Below are 22,930 nucleotides of genomic sequence, written 5' to 3'. Positions count from 1 at the left end.
TTTTGTATTGAACTGTATTGTTGCTGTATTGTCTCCCTTTATATTGTCAAGCGCTGAGCAAACTGTTGGTGCTATATAAATCCTGTATAATAATAATAATAATATGTGCCATATCTGCTCTCAGGTTTCCAGTTGAAGCTAAAAATCATTGCAGTAGTCACTGCTACTCTGATGAACTCCACTTGCTTCCAGGACCTGTACTGAGTGGCTGCCCTGCTGCTTAATGAACACAGACGGTTGACCGCTTGGCCTGGGCATGATTCAGGAAACACTTTTGTATTTTCTCTATGAATGCAAAATGTTCTCTGATTGGACCAGGTGGAGATTGTGACATCACCACCCCACCTTATCCAATCAGAAAATGCTTTGCGTTCAGTGAGAAAATGCAACATTTTCCCTGAATGGATCCCATGCTGAGCAAGTGACCTCCTGCACTCACAAAGCAGCAGGGCAGCCACTCGTCATGGCACACGGAAGCTAGTGGAGATCACTGTAGTAGCAGTGCCTACTACAATGATTCTCAACTTCCATGGGGATCCCACAGGAATTGTATATACAAGGTATTATCAAAAGGTTTCGAGACTAGTTTTTAACAAGCCAACAGATGGCAGCAAAAGGTTACACGCACTGTCACAGGGAGCACTGACCTTCATAAGTTAGTGTAGCAAAAGACATTGTCCTTTGTACATCGGGAGCTGTGCGACTGGTGTTTTTCTGACCATGTGCGTTACCACATCTACTATTTCATCATGGACAGTAAGTTAGAACAAAGAGCAAACATGAAATTCTGCAGAGAAACTGAGCAAATCTGCCACAGAGACCTTTGACATGATTCAGAAAGTTTATGGCCATGCTGCAATGAGTCCTTCAAGGTGTTTTGAGTGGCAAGCGTGGTTCAAAAGTGGAAGAATAACACTGGAAGACGATGAGAGATAGGAAGACCTTCAATGAGCTCAACCCCCGAGAATGCCCTCTTCCTGAAGATGAAGATCCAGCTCACAGGTCACAGTTTTGACAACATTGCAGAGATCCAGAAATTTGCCAGTTTCAAGCAGAATTTAAAATAGCAAATTCTGGGCAAGTCGCTGAATCTCTGCAATGTTGTCAAAACCGCCACCTTTGAGCTGCATTTTGGAAAAATAGCCATACCTGGAATTCAGCTTTAAGCACTCGTGTGCAAAGAATGTTGAATCAAACAAATAAAATGCAGCGCTTCATACAAGTGCTAAATAGTCTAAACAACACTGTCAATACCACATACAAACATCATGTGCAAACATGGGTACTGCTAACTCCCAGGCTTCCTGATGACATCCGGTGACGAAACACGTAGAGGTGGGCATTCCGTTTGCTTACATCACATCTGCTGACATCACTTGCTCTGCATGGAACATATGCTGGATCCCGTTTCTAAGGGAGCAGCGGCAGTTCCTGCAGCTAGTTTGGCTGGTCATACCAGTGCCGGAAAAGGCAGTTAAATATGTGAGTGCAATCGCATTTTGTATTTTATTTTATGCATATATCATACATTTTTAACACAATAAACTTTGTTGCGCAATATTTTCTGTGGATCTTTACCCCTCTAAGCAACATAGTAAGGTGAAAATACATATTTCCCCATGACCTCCCTGAAGTGGCGGAACCTTGGAAAGAATATCTCGGTGTTACACAAGGCGCATATTGACCTACTTATTATAAGGTGTCTGCAGCTGGTGAGTGAGCACTTCTTGAGAGGGTATTCAGGACCATGGGAGTTATGTGAAGGCTAGATGGGGGGGGATTGGGGAGGAAGGACCCTTCAGAATTCAGGTGGATTTACTAGTACCGCATCCTTTCGGAACATATTACAAGAAAGAACAAAATAGGATTTTCACAGTACCACACCAAAAATTCTGTACAAAGAATTTTAAATTTTATTTATACATTAAAAAGTCATCAATGTCCTGTCTCCAGGGTATCACCATTTGTAATATGTTAAATAGGGTGTTGATTGCTTACATTTGTTCAACGTGTTTCACGGGACAAGAGCCTGCTTCCTCAAGAAGAAAGCAATAGATACATCTTTGTTGAGCAAAGCATATAGAAACCATAAAGGAAAAACGATCTCCCACTATTTATTACAGCTACTCACACTAGACAAGATGACTGCAGATATGATGGAGAACTTACTGGATCTCTTTACATAGCACACCCATTCTCTTTAGCATCAACAGTCTACTGTATATACTTCTCCCACAAACACTAGTAAAAGGGAATCCTCCTAGAGAGAAATGCTGGATCACCGATCCTCAAACACCGTTTGAGCATGGCAGGTATGTGTTTGAGAATCGGTGATCCAGTATTTCTCTCTAGGAGGATTCCCCCTTTCGGTTTGAAGTTTTACTAGTGTTTTTTGGAGAAGTCCGGTCTGCACATATGGGTCTTTGAGATCTTCATCTATGGGATCAGCATAAATGCTACCATACCAGTAGCTTTCTGGTGAGTGCATATCCATTAGAGGTGGTGGATTCCTTCACTAGATTAAGAGCACTATTTTGAGCATCCAACACTGGTATTGCTGTGCCTTGTAGTACCACGGACACTCTTTATACTCCGTTTGAATATTGGATGGACGTATATGTATCACATTAATACTGTTTTACACGTTTTATTATAATTAGGTGTTCACATTATTTACCTTAATACTTATTGATGACGTTTAATGTTTAGCGCTGCAGTCTACTCTATATAACTGGACTTTTGAAGAACACTATTTTTTTCTGCTATTAGAACATAGCGGTGTTGGAGTCCGGCTTTTTCCACCGTCATCATCCATTGCAGATCGTTTTTTCTTTAAGGTTTCTATGTGCTTTGGTCAGTATTCACAACAGAGATGTACCTATTGCTTTCTTCCTGAGGAAGCGGCTCTTGTCCCGTGAAACGCGTTGAAGAAATTTTAAGCAATCAACACTTTATTTAACATATTACAATTGGGGAAGATAATATGTGTTGTCATTTTCTGATGCTGTACCATGTAATGTATGTACTAGTACCATGTTAAGATGTATTCTTATCCAAGTACCAAGTATCTTATCCAAATATCCAAGTACCGCCCAGCACGCACACTCCGCTCCTCACAAGACCTCCTTCTCTTTAGTTCCCTGGTCTCCTCCTCCCATGCCCACCTCCAGGACTTCTCCAGGGTGTCACCCATCCTCTGGAACTCCCTGCCCCAACCCATCAGATTATCACCTACTCTCCTCTCCTTTAGGCGCACCCTGAAAACCCATCTCTTCAGGGAAGCCTACCCCACCTCCTGCTAACTTGCCAAACTCCTCCACTCTTCCTACCACTCCATCCCCCACAGCTATCTCCTCCTGTACCACTATCCCGTCCCTTCTAGATTGTAAGCTCGAAAGAGCAGGGCCCTCGATCCCCTCATGTTTTGCATTGTATTGGTATTGTTCTGTCACATGTTCTGTCCCCCTTTGTTATGTACAGCGCTGAGCGAACCATTGGCGCTTTATAAATACTGTATAATAATAATTCTTGATACCCGAAGACAGGACATTTTTAATGTCTATATGACTTTATACATGTATAAATAAAATTTAAATAGTGTTACACATCATTTTTGGTGTGGTACTGTAAAAATCCTATTTAGTTTCTTCTTTCTTTGAGGGTGGATTTTCTAGGAATACATTGATTTGAAGGGTGGATTACAGCGGCACATCATTAATTATGGAGCACGTTCACAGGCTGCTTGGAGCACTATTTATTGGATTACAAGTATATGGTTTTATGGTTTTGTGTGTTACTCACTTGCATTGACATTTGAAGGCAGTTGCCCACGGACTGTTAATAAAAAAAAAAAAAAAGGTTGACAGTTAATCCCAGAACTTTTTGCGCTTTGGGATTTAGCAGTATCCATGTTTGCATGTTTTTATATGGTATTGGCAGTGTAGTTTAGACTATATACCACATATTTGAACTGCTGCTGTTTTGTTTGATTTTTGCATTATTCTGTATAATTGAGGCAGCACAGTGGCTAAATGGTTTCCACTACTGCCGCCTAGCAGTACTAGGATAGTTGGTTCAATTCCCGACCACGGCACCACCTGCCTGTAGTTTGCATGTTCTCCCTGTGCCTGGATTGGTTTCCTCCAGGTACTCCAGTTTCCTCCCACACTCCAAAGACATGCTGGTAGATTAATTGGATCCTGCTAAATTGGCCCTAGTATGTGTATGTATGAATGTAAGTTAGGGACCTTAGATTGTACGCCCCTTGAGGGTTAGGGACTGATGTGAATGCACAATATATATGTAAAGCGTTGTGTAAAATTGATGGTGCTATATAAGTACATGTGATAAATAAATAAATAATAATTGGGGAGCACAATAAAGAAGCAGCAGGGAATCTCACACTAGAACACCAAGAAGTGCAGGTACCACCAGATGATTCACTAGTGCACAGCATGTGAACCTGCTGAAGAGAGGGTGACTCTTGCCAGCGAAGTCCTGGACAGCAATAAAACTGCAATAAAGTTCCAACACTTTTGCATTCTATCCAAGACTAGAAAAAAAGTTTGGCTAGAGATACATTTTAAAGACCCTCTAGGTAATCCATGGTGAACTGTTTACAGGCCAACACAAAAATCATCAACGGCAGTTAAAAGTCATAAGAGCTCAGGAGCTAATGTGTGGGAAGCACCAACATAGGAGACGTGGGGGTTGAATTACTAAAACTGGAGAGTGCAAAATCTGGTGCCGCTCTGCATAGAAACCAAACAACTTCTGATTTCAGCCTGTTCAATCAAACTTGACAATAAAACTTGGAAGCTGATTGGTTTCCATACAGAATTGCACCAGCTTTACACTCTCCAGTTTTAGTAAATCAACCCCATGGTGTTTTTTTTTTCTTTTGCACATCGGCACCTGGATTTCGGCATATTTTGAAACCTTCTAACTAGCAAATTCTTGAACCTGTAAAATAACCACATAGCACTGTTGGACATGCATTTATGCCACATACACTGCAAAGTAGAGTGGTCAAATTCTTTATTAATACTTCGATCACCATTAAGACAATGATGGAGCAAGTTATGGCGGGTCTGTCACCCTTTAAGTTACTAGAACAAGACCCTTGCCTATTGCCATTGCTATACGCAGATTAAACCAGTGACATCCCAGGGTCCAGCAGGATCTACCAAGCTCCCCCTCCCCCCTTTCCCCAACAGGGCAGGTGGTAAGGATAAGCTGTAAACACAGGTGAGGCAAGCGGAGGCTCAGTCGTTTTCACGGAAATAAAAATCAAATCCTCATTTACAGAGGGGCCCATACAATAACCATGAGGAACATAGCCGTAAGACGAGTTGGTTGGTTCTTAAGCCTGCAGTTGAGTATTCGCTTACTGACACCTTCAGTTGTAACTGACTATAGCGGGGGTACCCCACTTCATTTAATCAGTGAAGAATATCACGTTGTACCCGTTGTTTTACAACTTCATAATACATTCATAAGGGTTGCTTCTTTCCTTCAGATAATGCTCTGATCCAGCAGACTATAATATTAAGAAACATCTGCCCCCAAATTATAATAAGGGTCAATCTGTGGCCGGATGCCTCCCCCACACAGCGGGACAGTGTTGTCCAATCTTTGTCCTTCCACCTCCATGTCCAGAAGGGTCTCCTCCGCACCTCCCACCTGAACACCATCTGCAGATCCACTCGAGCTGGCATCCCCTCCGCTGCCGGGTGGAGATGAGCTGTGAGTCCGAGAAAGGGACACAAATTTCCAAGGGTCTAGTCTCGGGCGGCCAGCAGAAGGACGAGGCCTGGGGGCAAATTCTAGGGTGGTGGGTCTTTCAACGGCAGAATCCTTGTCTTGAAGTTTACGTCGCGCTGGAGGGGGGAATACAAAGCGAGGGTCTGGCAAAAGTGGGAACGGAGTGTGTTCTTTGGAACCTATGGGAGAAAAACCAAAACAAGTTATTCCTACTAAACCAGCACAGATTGGGACAAGTAGATCAAACGCACGGCCAGGGGCGGACTGACCATTTGGAAACTCGGGCACTGCCCGAGGGCCCGGGGTCAGTAGGGGGCCCCATGAGATGCCCCTGGTACCTTTTTCATAGGCTTTTTTGAGTTTGGGCAAGGGCACAGGGGCCCCATGATCCCCTATTGCTCGGGGGCCCCATGAGTTGTCAGTCCGCCCCTGCGCACGGCTCATAGTGGACCCCTCAGTGATTTTAGATGGTCTAAGGGCTCACTTACACTTGCCTCGACTTTGACACACATTAATGCACCTACTGCTTTTTTTATGTGTTCTTGATGCTCCTGTGATGCTTTTTTGAAGCTTTAATGAAGCTTGGCAAATGCTCTGTGTGTGTTGACTTTTTATTTGTTTTAAAGGGGCCCAGTAGAACCCTGGTTCAGTAGTACCCCTACTCATCAGATCTCCAGCTCATTAGTACTCCTGTTCAACAGATCTCCAGCTCATTGGTACCCTCATTCAGCAAATCACCTGCTCAGTAGTACCCCCAGCTCTGCTGATCCCCTGCTCAGTAGTCTCCCAGCTTTGCTGATCCTCTGCTCAGTAGTAACCCCCAGCACTGCTAGTCAACCACGTAGTACTAATCCCCAGCTCTGCTGATCCTCCTCTCTCTCCGGTTCCCGCTATATTGCTCCCACGTGTGACATTGCTAATTTCCCTTGCTCTGGTCTGCCAGCTCTACTGATCCTCTATCACTCAGTCCTCTCTCTCCCATCCCCGCTCACCCTCTTGCTATAGCGTTCCCATGTTGCACACCACGTGTGTCATCTGCTAGTTGCTCCACTCCACTCCGGACCCCACTCACCTTCCTGCTGCTCCACGCTGCACACCAGATGTGATGTCTGCAGCAAAATATATACACATGAACCAGAAGTGACTGCTCATGACATCTTTCCAGTTTGCTTGTTGGTTTCCCAGTGCATCCTGGGATATCTCATGCCTTCAATACCTCTGAAACAAAGTGACGCTAACTCTGAATAAAAGCCCCTCAAAAGCTGCAGGTGCTGTAAGCAAGCTTTGTCCTAGACTTCTATGGAGGCTTTGGACACACTTTGAAGCACCAAGAAAGCAACATGGGGTATAATTTTTGAAGAGAAGCAAAGCACAGCAAACACAATGTGTGAACAGGACTGTAAGCTTACCATTTTAATTAGTGACAGGGGCTTTGATTGGCATTCAGAGGGCTTTAAAAAAAGTGTGTCCAATGCCACATTTTGAAGCATGTGTAAACGAGCCCTAAATTAATACATTTCTGACATGTCGCAGTTTAGTGCAACAATACACTTTTTCAAAGAGGCTTTAGAGTGTTACTAACCACACAACAGTAAAATCAGTCTGTATATGCAGTAAAGCATGCTTGTTATACTCACTGTGGAACCTAAGGGGTTAATCCTCTGCATTGTGTAAAATGGCTGTGTGATCCTCACTTCTCTGATCCTCCCCTTCTACCAGTGTCTCCCTCTTATCTCCTGATAAGGCATATCGTTTGGAGACACTCTGCACATGCTCAGTTTAGTGTGTATTGCTACAGAGTGTTTGTTTTACTTGGGAAAGTGCATGTGATCAGCACAGGACCAATCAGCACTGTCCAGACAGAGGTAAGGTTTTTCATCCTCCTAGAGCAAAATGAAAACTCCTCCAACAAGCTGTAACCAGTGCTCTTCTGGACGCTGATAGAAGTCACAAGACTGCTCTAACTGCTGATGAGAAAAGGAATTTATCAGTTTATATTTACTAAAATAATTGCATTTCCATGTTGTGTGTACTGTGGGAGACCAGATATAGTGAATGCAGGGTCCAGGGAGACCAGATATAGTGAATGCAGGGTCCGGGGAGACCAGATATAGTGAATGCAGGGTCTGGGGAGACCAGATATAGTGAATGCAGGGTCCAGGGAGACCAGCTATATAGTGAATGCGGGGTCCGGGGAGACCAGATATAGTGACTGAAGGGTCCGGGGAGACCAGATATAGTGAATGCAGGGTCTGGGGAGACCAGATATAGTGAATGCAGGGTCCGGGGAGACCGGATATAGTGAATGCAGGGTGCGGGGAGACCAGATATAGTGAATGCAGGGTCCTGGGAGACTAGATATAGTGAATGCGGGCTCCAGGGAGACCAGATATAGTGAATGCAGGGTGCGGGGAGACCAGATATAATGAATGCGGGGTCCTGGGAGACCAGATATAATGAATGCGGGGTCCTGGGAGACCAGATATAGTGAATGCAGGGTCCTGGGAGACTGGATATAGTGAATGCAGGGTCCGGGGAGACCAGATATAGTGAATGCGGGGTCCAGGGAGACCAGATATAGTGAATGCAGGGTCCGGGGAGACCGGATATAGTGAATGCAGGGTGCGGGGAGACCAGATATAATGAATGCAGGGCCCGGGGTTTAGTAACACTTTAAAGCTTGACTCTTTTACCACTATAAAGCCATCCTTGAGCTTTAGTCAAGTAACTTTGCCTAGGCTGAGATGGTGTCATCAGTCTGCTGCAGGTAGGGGGAGGAATTTTCTAAGTCTCCTCTCCCCCAGTCATCAGACTGTAACACAAACTTTGCAGCAAGCTGCAAGGTGAGAGGCTGCAGCAGGGGCTGATCTGTAGCAGACATTTTTGGACACAGCCAAGAATTGAACAGGAACCAGCATTTACATGATCATGTCATCCATGAGCCAGCATCTCTATCCAGGAAGTAAATCATGACCCTGGATAATGCCTTCGCAAAGATGGCACCATCCTTCTGGAGATTTAAGCATTTAAAGGCACTGTCAGGAGCAGTACTGTGATCAGTGAGAATTATTCAGTTAAACCTACACAATACTTACCATACATCCACTTAACATATAAAATATATCTGATGTTAGGTCCATTTTAAGCACATGCCTTTTTTGTGGGGCATAGATTTCTACTTGGGTTCTGTTGCTGTAGTAATATAGAACTATGAGGTATAGTAAATATATCTAGATCTAGTAATAGTGGTGCAGGAATATTCTTCATAACTCACCACTGAGGTTTACTGAACCATATAGGGAGCCTAACATTAGCATAACCATCGTGCCGCCAAGCAGAGGCAAGGCTGCTTAATGGATATGTGTACGTTCTCCTCCCTTTCTTCTTGCTGACCCATAAGCGACATGTATGACATCACTTTCGGGTTCCCCTTTTACTTTCCCTGGCCTGTATGGCTGAGGAAGAATCTAATGCAATGCAATATGCACTGCATTAGTTTCACTGGAGGACAGGTGAGACATCACGGCTCTTTTACACCCCTGGTGTCTATTTAAGAGAACCTGTCACCAAAATAAAAAGTTAAGTAAAAAAAATAATTTACACCCAAGTACATAAAATCACCCTTTAAAAATTTGTTTAAGGCCCCACTCACACATACATGCAAGCATGAATGCAAATGCACGCATCAGATGCACCTATGCACGAAAACATTGATAGGAATACACATCACCATACACACTGTATATAATCCTGGCAGCAGAGCTCCTGTGTAGCTTTAAATTGATGACTTGTAAGGGTTTTTAAAACATGCCCATGGAAAATATAGGGTATTAAAAGTTTTTGCCATTTCATAGGTGCACGCAATTTAAAGTTTGACATGCTGGGTGTCCATTTACTTGGTGCAACCTCATCTTTTATATTTTAACAAAAAATCAGTTAATATATTGTTCTTGTGTGCCCTAAAATTAACTATATTGTATTTTTTTACTGAAATTTGGGGTTTCCTAGACCTTTGCGCTAACATCATGTAACATAAAAAATTGGAACTACCATCATTTTATTCTCTAGGGTATCTGCTTTCAAAAAATATGTAAAATATGTATGTTTGGGGGGGAGGGGGTTATGCAATTTTGGGGGCTAAAATTATTTTTTAAAACGTATAAAAAAAAAAATGCAAAATGGCTCTGGCAGCGAAAGGGTCAAAGCTATATTCCATGCAAACTTCAAACAATGATTTTCTTTGAAAAAAAATCTGTTATTCTGTCCAGCCTGCCTTGTGCTCTAGGCACCACTTCTAGACCACACAGCCAGCATGCAGACCACACTTTTCTCCCCTGCTCTTAAGCAATACTTCATGGTCAAAAACCTGCCCCTGTCCTGTGATTGGACACTGCTCTTTCCACCAATATAAATGTGCAAACTGCTGACTGACAGTACCGTGCAAAGGAGTGGAGCTGTGATTGGCTCATAATGCTGCCCCAACTTCTGCTAGTATCAATGCTGCTGTGAATATGATAACTGTAAGTTTGATATCAGATTTAGGCATTTTCACTAATTGTATATAAAATACATAGAGAGGATTTAAAATGAATTAACAAACTACAAAATTAAGTTCAACTGTGTACCAGTATTGCCAACATAACAGAAAGAACAAATTACAGTGGCAATCGCCTAACCTTGGTGTGGCAGGATTTCATACTGACCGGTGTCACTTAGCTGTGGCGGTGTGCTGCCATCTGAAGGTGAACGCCGATGACCCGGTGTCACCTGCCGTATGGCCCCATCGGATGGCGTCCTTCTGTGACCCCTGGTTGCGGTGGCGTTAGCTCTGGTGGCTGTGACGTGAGTGGGAGTCAAGGACTGTCGGGGGTCCCTTTTAAAACTTTCCACTTTGTAGTCCACTAGCGGGTTTCGGCCAGGGGCAGCCTCCCTACTAGGCTCCTCGTCTGTGAGTTGCCCTCGGGGCACGTGATCATTGGTCAGTCCAGTGTCATCACTATCTGAGCATATAAGGGACCTGGTGGAGTTACAGTCTGAGATGGAAGACAATGAGATGAGCGTGACTGAACTGGTGGGGATGACTGACTCCTCTTTAGACAAGGAGTGACTGGGAGAATTACCGCTACGCTTCATGCCCCTTGCTGCCCATTGGAAAATGCCCTTTCTTTTCTCCTCTTGGGGCACTAACTCTGCTAGATCACTGCCGAGTGCAACAGCTGCCAGAAGAGATGCGCATCCCAGTAACACCAGTTCACTCTTTCTGCGGGACTGGGAGTTGCGCTTGGGACTGTCCGAAGATGATGCTGCAGAAAGGCTGGAGTCTTCATTATTACTCCTGGCATCGGACTGGAGAGGCAGAGAGAGGTAGGACTGAGTGGAGTACGGGGATTGGGGAACTGAGCCTTCATTATCCGCATATTCCTCTGGAATGAGAAAACAAAAAGGTTAAAATGAACTGGTCATGGCAGATGTATGGGTGCTAATAGCACATATCAGAAGAGAAAGAAGGCGCTTCTAAGTGCAGTACATTCACTTGTTTATTGGTAAAAATGGTTAAAGAGCTGGGAACATGATCCATCACTTCCCCTTGTACCAGCACCACTCAGTGTACACCAAGCACATAGCTAGGCACACAATTAACCCTTTGATCACCCTAGATGTTTAACCCCTTCCCAACCAGTGTCATTAGTACAGCGATCAGTGTATATTTTTAATAAAATATATATAATATATAAACAGCACAAATCAACCTACTTACCATATAAACAAAATTATATTCTAAAAATTGTGATAAATTATATAGTGATAATAATGTCCAAAAAAATATATATAAATTTGTGCAAGAAATTATGTATATCACATAAATAAAAGACTGCCGTCCATATGCAGAGCCATACAAAGCAGTGTGCAGGAGCTGACAGGGGAGTGATCTGTGTGACTGACTGCCGAGCCCGCAAATGGCGGCACGGGTAGGGCGCGTGCACGCCCCCTACCCGGGACTGCAAGATCACGTATATATACACATAATTTTGCACACCCGTCCTACCCTGTAGCAGTATTTCTGCTATAGGGCAGCACGGATCCAGTTAAGAACAGGCTGAACTTCACTCAGCAAAATGGCCAGCTTTAGACATGACTATATGCAAAACTAAGTCTGACCACTAGAGGGGGAACTTATTACAGAAACTGCAAGCTATTAGTCTGATTGTAAAGTCCCGCCCACAGGACGAGAATATTGGATGACGAGAATATTGGATGACGAGAATATTGGATGGTGAGAATATTGGATGACGAGAATATTGGATGGTGAGAATATTGGATGACGAGAATATTGGATGACGAGAATATTGGATGAATGATCATCCTTTACTTTTGCATGCCAGTCTCATATCAAAACTGAAGAGGTTACTAAAGTTACGAAAATTCTTGTATGACAGAAAGAAAATTCGGAAGTGATGTATTGTATTGTATTTTCGGATGAAAACTGTTCTGATTAAATGAAAATCGTACAATCTAATATCCTACGAGAAAAAGGTTTTGTGCTTGTCCCTTCAAATAATTCCAAATGTTGTGCACTAAAAATCAGATTATCGCACGATTGCGCTATTTTTCATACGATTTTCTGATCGTGTGTACTAGGCTTAAGACAGATCCACGCACAGCACCTGTTCTGCATGGTGCAATATTTTACATACACAAGTCATTCCTTAAATCTGCTTAATGGATATCTGTCCTTCATTTAGTGTATGAATCTTACCCATTTCTGTTAGACTTGCAAAACCCACACTAATAGGCGTGTGCTTAGGTGACTTCCCGAGGTTGGGGGCGCTGCTAGACCATTGCTTGCTGCCTTCTCCAAGTGCCTTCAGCCTGTATGGAGGACAAAGAATGATTTAATGTACAGGATAGAAGCAGGTGACCATATCATAAAGACACAGAATTCTACTTGTTGTCAACTCATAGGAAGACTCCCCTTTCCCATCATGGGGTCTTTTGGTAAATAATGGTGATGGTCTAGGGCAGCCTTTCTCAACCTTTTCAACACAGAGGAACCCTCAATATAACTTTCTGGACTCCCATTTTTTCCAGTCTCCCTGCTATTCATGATACATTAGTGTGATGGTCAGTGGGAAGAATGTACCTTACACTTGTGGTCAGTGGGAAGAATGTTCCTTACACTTGTGGTCATTGGGGAGAATTGCCCCCTTATAAATAGATAAAAAGATCAATGAGGTCTGTGGGAATTTGTCTGAGAGGCAGAAATTGCTCATTGCTTACAGAAATCTGTTTTGGAACCATGCAGTGGGGCTGTGCCTGCACTGCATGGGCTAACTGCTTGTTTTTGTCCAGGGGTGATAGCAGTGAAGATATACTTACCGAAATCGTCATTCCTTGGAGCTCAAGACCGGTCCCTGACGCTTTTGCCAACTGCACACTAGCAGTCTTGTGAATGGACTGTTCCTGACGTCATCACGCCCATAGAACGACTCTGGGCATGAGGATGGCAGGAACAGTCCACCGCTGGGCATGGGGTAGCGCAGTTTTCTGGAGGATCAAAGGATGGGGTATAGCTCTTCCCTAAACCCCCGGACAAAACGAGCAGCTATCCCATGCAGTGCGGGCACAGCCCCACTGCATGGTTCCAAGACGGATTTCTGTAAGCAATGAGCAATTTCTGCCTCTCAGACAAATTCCCACAGACCTCATTGATCTTTTTATCTATTTATAAGGGGGCAATTCTCCCCAATGACCACAAGTGTAAATGGGAAAATAAAAAAATTGACATCGAGTTCTGCTTTAAAGTGGAACTATAGTCAAAAAATTAAGTCCTGTTAGATCTTTTCAGGCTGACCCTTTTTGCAGGCTGACCCCTTTTCAGGCTGACCTCTTTGCTATGTAAAACATTAAAAATAAGTGTCTATATTGTTTAAAATCCAGTAATACACAGTCACACCCTGCTCTGCACATGCTCAGTTGCTCTTCTTTTTTAGGCATTTTTTGGCACTGTAGAATGTGTAGAGGCTGATATGCTGACAGCCTTAAAGCAGAAATAAACCCTCCTATCCTTTACATCCAAGGCAGCTGCTTCTGTTTGATCTGCAACTGCCATGGTGCTGCATGTGATCAGTTATGACACCAGCCTTTTGATAGTTTGACAGTTTAGTTGAGGACACCAGCAATTGTGACAGTTAGCAATTCCGTCATTCCAGGAATTTATTTTTTTTGTTAAACCATTAAATTGATGGGTTTAGTTTCGCTTTATGATTTACTGCTGCTCAGGAGCTCTGGGCTTCATTAAAATGGCAGCCTCCAGCAAGAAGAAACAGGAGCAATGCTGGAGGCAATTCACAGCACACACTAATTGGTGGCATAAATATTAATGTGGAATACATGTTCCTTGCTAAAGAACATTATTTTTTTTTTATCAAATTGTTCTGGGTAAGGGTTCACATAAGGGAACCCCTAACAAACTCTGGAGGAACTATGGTTGAGAAACTCAGCTCTAGGTTGTCATTAGTTCCCTAAAGCGTCCTCTTTTATTCTTAAAAACGTGGCTGCCTCACCACAGCTATTGTGTAAATCCCCGCTTCACACTTGTTACAACCATGCCCATTGGTGGGTGACAACAAACAAATATAGCGCCATCACATTTATGCAAGAAATCCCAGACACCAGCACTCCATTCATCTCCACAACTCATGATAAATCTTCAGAAAGATTCACCCAAGGTATTCTTCTTGTCTTTACACTACTGTATTAGATTGAGGAATCAGCACCCTCTGATTCCTCTTGCACAAAATTGTATTGTAATTGTACTGTCTACCTTCATGTTGTAAAGTGCTGAGCAAACTGTCGGCGCTATATAAATCCTGTATAATAATAATAGATTTAAATACATTGCAGGACTGCAGATATGATTGGCAAGCTGGTGATATAGATTTTTAAGCAACATATGTACGGACAGCTTCCATTAAGATATATTCATATTATATATAAATATATCATGACATAATTTGGATCGCTTCTGTGCTTGGGTACCTGCAGTTGGTATGAATACATTTGTCTCGTGTACAGGGTGGAGTGAAAAAAAAAAAATTATATATATATATATATATATACACACACACACACATCTATATACACAGTATATACACTGCTCAAAAAAAAGAGAGGAACACTTTGAAAACACATCAGATCTCAATTGGGGAAAATCTCATGCTGGATATCTATACTGATATGGACTGGGTAATGTGTTAGGAACGTAAGGATGCCCCATCGTTTGATGGAAATGAAAATGATCGACCTACAGAGGACTGAATTCAAAGACACCCCGAAAATCAAAGTGAAAAAATGATGCAGCAGGTTATTCCATTTTGCTGAAATTTCATTGAAGCAACTCAAACTGGTCCTCAGTAGTTTGTATGGCCCCCATGTGCTTGTATGCATGCCTGACAATGTTGGGGCATGCTCTTTATGAGACGACGGATGGTGTCCTGGGATATTTCCTCCCAGATCTGGACCAGGGCATCACTGAGCTCCTGGACAATCTGAGGTGCAACCTGGAGGCGTCAGATGGACCGAAACATGATATCCCAGAGGTGTTCTATTGGATTTAGGTCAGGCAAGCGTAGGGGCCATTCAATGGTATCAATTCCTTCATCCTCCAGGAACTGCCTGCACACTGTCGCCACATGAGGCCGGGCATTGGTGTGCACCAGGAGGAACCCAGGACCCACTGCACCAGCATAGGGTCTGACAATGGGTCCAAGGATTTCATCCCGATACCTAATGGCAGTCAGGGGGCCATTGTCTAGCCTGTAGAGGTCTGTGCGTCCCTCCATGGATATGCCTCCCCAGACCATGACTGACCCACCACCAAAACGGTCATGCTGAACGATGTTACAGGCAGCATAACGTTCTCCACAGCTTCTGCAGACCTTTTCACATCTGTCACATGTGCTCAGGGTGAACCTGCTCTCATCTGTGAAAAGCACAGGGCGCCAGTGGCAGACCTGCCAATTCTGGTGTTCAATGGCAAATGCCAACCGAGCTCTATGGTGCTGGGCAGTGAGCACAGGGCCCACTAGAGGACGTCGGGCCCTCAGGCCACCCTCATGAAGTCTGTTTCTGATTGTTTGGTCAGAGACATTCACATCAGTGGCCTGCTGGAGGTCATTTTGTTGGACTCTGGCAGTGTTCATCCTGTTCCTCCGTACATAAAGGAGCAGATACCGGCCCTGCTGATTGGTTATGGACCTTCTACGGCCCTGTTCAGCTCTCCTAGAGTAATTGCCTGCCTCCTGGAATCTCCTTCATGCTCTTGAGACTGTGTTGGGAGACACAGAAACCTTTTGGCAATGGCACATATTAATGTGCCATCCTGGAGGAGTTGGAGTGCCTGTGCAACCTCTGTAGGGTCCAGGTATTGCCTCATGCTTTGACCCTAGCCAAATGCAAAACTAGTGAAAAACAGTAAGAAAAGATGAGTAGGGAAACAAAATGTCAGTGGCCTCCACCTGTAAATCCATTCCTGTTTTGGGGGTCGTCTCATTGTTACCCATCTAGTGCACCTTTTGCTAATTTAATTAATGCCAAAGCATCTGAAACGGATTAACAACCCCTCTGCTACTTAACTGACCAGATCAACAGCCCAGGAGTTTAACCCCTTGACGTCGATGTCACACAAATATGCGGCCTCACAGAACTGGGCTTTTTTCCATATTTGCATGCCTGTCCTTGTGCTGGGAGCGCACCGCACAGCGCACTCCCAGCACAAAGACCGGGGTGTCACTGAGAGGCCTAACGATCAGGACCCGGGACTCCCGCTTCTAACGATTGGGACCCCGGGACTCCCGATTCCGGGTCACATGATCACTGTGATAGCCTTTGATTGGCTATCACAGTGATCAGTCACTGTACAGCCCGCCCCCCTTGTTTTTTTTCTCTCTATGAATGGAGTAGAGAGATACATTGTACCTCTAACTCCTGGCATAGAGGGGGAAAAAAAGTTTAAGAAAAAAAAAAAGATAAATATATATTAAAAAATAAAATAAAAAAAAAAGGAAAAAATATGTAGATCAAGGTTTGATCTAGTTCAGTGCCAGGGTAAGTGTTTGGGTCAAGGTCAGGGTCAAAGGTCAGGATTTTTTTTTTATTATTATTATTGTAAATGTACATAAGGATTAATAATGGAAACACGGTTTCAGCACTTAATCTTCTTTTATTAAATCCATGAAAATTATCAACGCATATCTGTGAAATGGCATTTTGTGGCTATGCTTTGATGACATAATGCAAGAAAAAAAAAGAAGAAAAGAGTGCTGCAACCCCACTGTCATGACTACTATATATTAGGGGTTTTAGATTTATTCCTGTCACTGGACAAAGGGTGATAAGGCTATAAAATGTCTACACACCCCTGTTAATAATGTCAGGTTTCTGTGATGTAAAAAAATTAGATAAAGATAAATCATTTCAGAACTTTTTCCACCTTTAAATGTGACCTATAAACTGTACAATTCAGTTTAACAACAAACTGATCTTTTAGATAGAGGGACGTTAAAATAAAAAACTAAAATAATATGGTTGCATAAGTGTGCACACGCTTAAACTAATACTTTGTTGAAGCACCTTTTGATGTGATTTCAGCACTCTGTCTTTTTGGTATGAGTCTATCAGCATGGCACATCCTGACTTGGCAATATTTGCCCACTCTTCCTTGCAAAAATACACTCCAAATCTGTCAGACTGCGATGACATCTCCTGTGCACAGCCCTCTTCAGATCACCCCACAGATTTGCAATCAGATTCAGGTCTGGGCTCTGGCTGGGCCATTCCAAAACTTTAATCTTCTTCTGGTGAAGCCATTCCTTTGTTGATTTGGATGTATGCTTTGGGTCATTGTCATGCTGAAAGATGAACTTCCTCTTCATGTTCAGCTTTCTAGCAGAAGCCTGAAGGTTTTGTGCCAATATTGACTGGTATTTGGAACTGTTCATAATTCCCTCCACCTTGACTAAGACCCCAGTTCCAGCTGAAGAAAAACAGCCCCAAAGCATGATGCTGCCACCACCATGCTTCACGGTGGGTATGGTGTTCTTTTGGTGATGTGCAGTGTTGTTTTTGTGTCAAACATATCTTTTGGAATTATGGCCAAAAAGTTCAACCTTGGTTTCATCAGACTATAACACATTTTCCCACATGCTTTTGGGAGACTTCAGATCTGTTTTTGCAAAATTTATCCACGCTGGGATGTTTTTTCTTTGTAAGAAAAGGCTTCCGTCTTGCCACTCTACCCCATAGTCCAGACATATGAAGAATACGGGAGATTGTTGTCACATGTACAACACAGCCAGTACTTGCCAGATATTCCTGCTGCTCCTTTAATGTTGCTGTAGGCCTCTTGGTAGCCTCCCAAAACAGTTTTCTTCTCGTCTTTTCATCAATTTTGGAGGGACGTCCAGTTCTTGGTAATGTCACTGTTGCCCCATATTTTCTCCACTTGATGATGACTGTCTTCACTGTGTTCCATGGTATATCTAATGCCTTGGAAATTCTTTTGCAGCCTTCTCCTGACTGATACCTTTTAACAATGAGCTCCCTCTGATGCTTTGGAAGCTCTCTGTGGACCATGGCTTTTGCTGTAGGATGCGACTAAGAAAATGTCAGGAAAGACCTACTAGAACGGCTAAACTTTATTTGGGGTTAACCAGAGGCACATTAAATGATGGTGGGTGTGCAGTGACTCCAATTTAAACATGATTTTAAATGTGATTGCTTAATTCTGAACACAGCTACATCCCCAGTTATAAGAGGGTGTGAGTATGAGTTGTACAGTTTATAGGTTACATTAAAAGGTGGAAAAGGTTCTAAAATGATTTCTCCCTTTTTTTACAGGGATGTGTAGACTTTTTATATCCACTGTGTATATATGTGTGTGTGTATATATATATATATATAGATAGATAGATAGATAGATAGATAGATAGAGAGAGAGAGAGAGAGAGAGAGAGAGAGAGAGAGAGAGAGAGAGAGAGAGAGAGAGAGAGAAAATAAAGGCTGTACAACAAATATTTCACCTGTAGCACATATGAAGAAGGTAAAGTTGAGCTCTAAGAGTATTTGCATTATACAGTGTGAAGGTATTATATTTCCTTTTCCATTTATTTTATTAGTACAAATATAGAGCATACAAGTTATTTTTTGAACTTGTCATAAAGTCCATCCTTTCCTGCGGCCATCCTTGGTGGATATATATATATATATATATATATATATATATATATATATAGTTACCTCCCAGTATGTTCTTAGAGAATGCAGAACAAGTAAAAGTCATAATTACAATTCCACCCGACCGCAGCTGCAGGTTTGTGAAAAGAGGAAAAATTCCCCCCACCTCCCACTGCTTCCTGCATGTCCTAAAAGGGCTCAATTTTCTCCGTGTGAAGTGATAGCTGATTGGACGGGGGCCACACACACCCCCACACCAGACAACACTGGGTTTAAAACGGGAGCCAGTAATTCGAGGGATGCTCCAGAGTGTGAAGGCAGATGCAGAGGACATTTTTCCGCTCATTGTCGTTGCATCACAGGGACCTTTCTAGGCCGTGTTCTGAGCAACAAAGGGCAAAGCTGGCTGATTAAATTATTTTTGGGGGGTGAAAAGTGTATTTTTAGGACTCCAGTGACCAATCAGGATACAGTTTTATTGTAAGATGCTTTTGATTAGCTACTAAACTCTTAAAATAGGACTATTTAATGCTTTACCCCCCCGCCCCCCCAGTCCTGTTATCTTGTATCGCCTCCTCTAGCTTTCGTCTCATGCTAACCACATCAGATGTCATAGATAAACAACGCAAGCTGGCGCAGGGGGCGGAGGGGCTAAAAGAGACATATTACTGTACTGTAGGTATACACTATTCCAACAACAAAGAAAACACAACAAGCTGGGTGGCAATATAGAACTGTTGGGGCTCCTTCACACTAGTTGCTCTGATTGGTCGTTTTTCTGCATCGGATCAATGCCAGTGACCGCAAGACTGCATCTGCGACATGTCTGCATTTTTTTTCCATCATGAGCCGTGGCTCATCCGCAGCTCAGTTTCTGCCTGCGTTTCCGCGTGCATAGAAACAAATGAAATGTCACAATGCACAAACTGGCAAGAACGCCAGCATCAACACCATCTGCATTGTGAAATTCAGCGTTTTGCTGTGCACATACCGTGTAGATAACATGAACCAACTCATCAGTTTTGCCCCTGGGTGCCAAGCAGTGCGGTGTGGAAAAATGCAGACAGTATGCAATTTTCGGCAATGGGCCAGAGCTCACCTGAAGGCTCAGCATAACATATATTTCTACACACCGCAGCTTCCTCATTTTGACATTGCAATAAAGTCTATAGAATTAAAAAAAAAAAAAAAAAAAAAAGGAAAAGTACACGGCGAGATGCACCTAAACACACATTGCGCTGTTCCTGCCCGGACCTTCACCTGATGGGCCCTCATGGGCTGATTCACACTAAATACAGGGTAAAATGTTGTGATAGTGTTGGTTCTGGCATTCAGCTTGTGCCTTGTGAAATTTCATTATTATCTATGCAGCCAGAAATGTAGACAGGAACGCAAGTGCGGATGAGGATGCAGTATGGACAAGCTGCAGATTTCCGCACTGCACCGCAGCTCACCCAAAGATGGCACTTAAAGTGGTTGTAAATCCTTACATATACCCAATGAAGTAACTGCCACAGGTGATACACAGAGATGATAAAAATCCTCCTACATAAGTTGTACTTGTTAATCTACAGTCATCTTTCCCCTACATCCATTCAAAGTGCGGAATTTACACAGAATATCTCAGCTCTGAAAAAGCAGGGGGCAGGGAGTTGAGGTTATGCTCAGTGAGGAGAGCTCTGAGATCTGATTGGAGGGATGGGCCACACCTCCTCACCACACAGCACACAGGAACAGAGCAGAGGCCGTCACTCACAGGTTGTGCCCTCCCCGTCACCATTTTTATGTTGGTGTCAGGAAAATTTGTCAGAAGCGACTCACCACTAAGTAACTTATTCACTCTCATGTCATATCGACTATTGTAACTCTCTCCTCATTGGCCTACCTCATCGCAGGCTATCCCTACTCCAGTCTACCATGAACGCTGCTGCCAGACTCATCCACCTCACTAACCGTTCTGCATCTGCCACCCCTCTCTGCCAATCCCTCCACTGGCTCCCAGTTGCCAAACGGATAAAATTCAAAACACTAACACTGACATATAAAGCCATCCACAACACTGAACCAACTTACATAACCGATCTTATCTCTAAATATCACCCAAACCGTACTCTCCGCTCCTCGCAAGACCTCCTACTCTCTAGCTCCCTTATCTCCTCCTCCCATGCTCATCTCCAAGACTTCTCCAGGGTGTCACCATCCTCTGGAACTCCCTACCCCAATCTATCAGACTATCACCTACTCTACCTACTTTTAGGCAATCACTGAAAACCTATCTCTACAGGGAAGCCTATCCTGCCCTCTGCTAATACTGGAATCCTCTACTGTTCCAACCACTCCATCCCCCACAGTTACTACCTTTTGTACCACTCACCCCTCCCTCCTAGATTGTAAACTCCAAGGAGCAGGGCCCTCAAATCCCTCTTGTATTGAACTGTAATGTTACTGTATTGCCTACCGCTATAATGTAATGCGCTGAGCAAACTGTTGGCGCTATATAAATCCTGTATAATAATAATAATAATGCTGATAGCAGAGGAACGAGGCAGTGGACAGAAATGACACTTAGTGCTCTGGATTGAGAAGTACACACTATAGATTAATATGCTTTGCTCATATTTCATGTCTGAGGTTTACAACCACTCCAGGCCATTTCTGACACTTTTGTTTACATTTTAAAATCAGTATTTTTTGCTAGAAAAGGTCTTCAAAAAATTATATCTTTTTTAAAGCAGACCCTAGAAAATAAATTGGTGGGTTTTGCATTTTTTATGTCAAATGGTATTTGCGCAGTGGTTTTTCGAGCGCAATTTTTGGGAAAAAATACTCTTTTTAAAATTTTATTGCAAAAACAACACAAAATACATAGCCCAATTTTTTTGCAAAATAAAAAAGATGATGTCACACCGAGTAAATAGATACCAAACATGTCACGTTTTAAAATTGCACACACCCATGCAATAGCAACAAACTGTATAAATGTTACTATTTATTTATAGGGGACACTTTAAAAGCCTTTACAGGTTACCACTTTAGATTTACAGAGGTGGTCTAGTGCTAGAATTACTGCCCCTGATCTGCCGATTACAGTGATACCTTGCATGTGTAGAACAATCACTGTTTGCATGCGTGACCAAAGTGTGCGTTCACCTTTGTGCGTGAGCACGGGGGTGGGGGCACTTTAATTGTTTGTTTTTTTTTAATTATTCATTTTTTTTTATTACTTTTATTGCTGTCACAGGGAATGTAAACATCTTCTGTGACAGCAATAGACATGTGACAGGTACTCTTTATGTGGGGGCTCTGGGATCTATGGGACCCAAAACCCTTGCTCTGCACTTGAAAGTATTCAAAAGACCAAGATTGGTGTTTTTGGATGCTTTAAAATTTTTGAAAATGGCGCCGAACGTTTCTGAGTAAACCGGAAGTGATGTCAGGACATCGCTTCCAACTTACAAAAGGAAAAAGGAGAGCTGATCATAGCCAATTTTGGCTTTGTTCAGCTGTCTGGCAAGCCGTAAGACATGCCGGCTGGTTGCTTGGGAGATCGCAAGATAGCGGCGGAAGGGGGGACACGCACATACCCTCTGGCTGCTTGTACAAGCAATCAAGTGGCTAGTAGCCATTCCAATTGCTTGTATAAGAGAGCCAACCATCGGCTCTACAAAATGGTACATGGTGCTGTCTGCAACTGCAGGCACCACTCCAGTACAAGCACTGAAAGTCCAGCAATGTACGAGTACATCACTGGTCCAGGAGTGGTTAAGTGTGAACAGCGCACATAGAAAACAATTATTGTCTGAGTGCCCTTGCGGAGACCAGTGCTTTTCTAGGGCAGAAAACGACTAATCTCCACTTGTGTAAATGGGTGCTTAAGGCTCGCTGAAACTCGGGGCAGAGTTCTGCAGTATCCTGAGGTATTCTATGTGCCCCA

At 43.2% G+C, this 22,930-nt stretch overlaps 1 protein-coding gene across 2 annotated transcripts in view; it reads right to left on the bottom strand.

Moving 5' to 3' along the window:
* Positions 1–5,020: 5,020 nt before the first annotated feature.
* MAP3K10 (mitogen-activated protein kinase kinase kinase 10) overlaps positions 5,021–22,930 on the bottom strand; it is an 87,345-nt gene continuing 69,435 nt past the window's right edge. For both annotated transcript variants that reach the window (XM_089659111.1, XM_089659112.1), the window contains exons 10-12: positions 12,521–12,633; positions 10,467–11,186; positions 5,021–5,942 (exon numbers count right to left, since the gene is read on the bottom strand). In XM_089659111.1, coding sequence (XP_089515237.1) covers positions 5,548–5,942; positions 10,467–11,186; positions 12,521–12,633 — 1,228 coding nt within the window. In that variant the 3' untranslated portion in view covers positions 5,021–5,547. The remainder of the gene's footprint in view (positions 5,943–10,466; positions 11,187–12,520; positions 12,634–22,930) is intronic.

This window comes from Staurois parvus, unplaced genomic scaffold (genome assembly GCF_062004578.1).
Source record: "Staurois parvus isolate SC_StPar_1 unplaced genomic scaffold, SC_StPar_1.0 ptg001133l, whole genome shotgun sequence".
Taxonomy (NCBI): domain Eukaryota; kingdom Metazoa; phylum Chordata; class Amphibia; order Anura; family Ranidae; genus Staurois; species Staurois parvus.
Note: the sequence above shows the minus strand (reverse complement) of the source record. Positions and strands in the feature narration are given on the sequence as shown.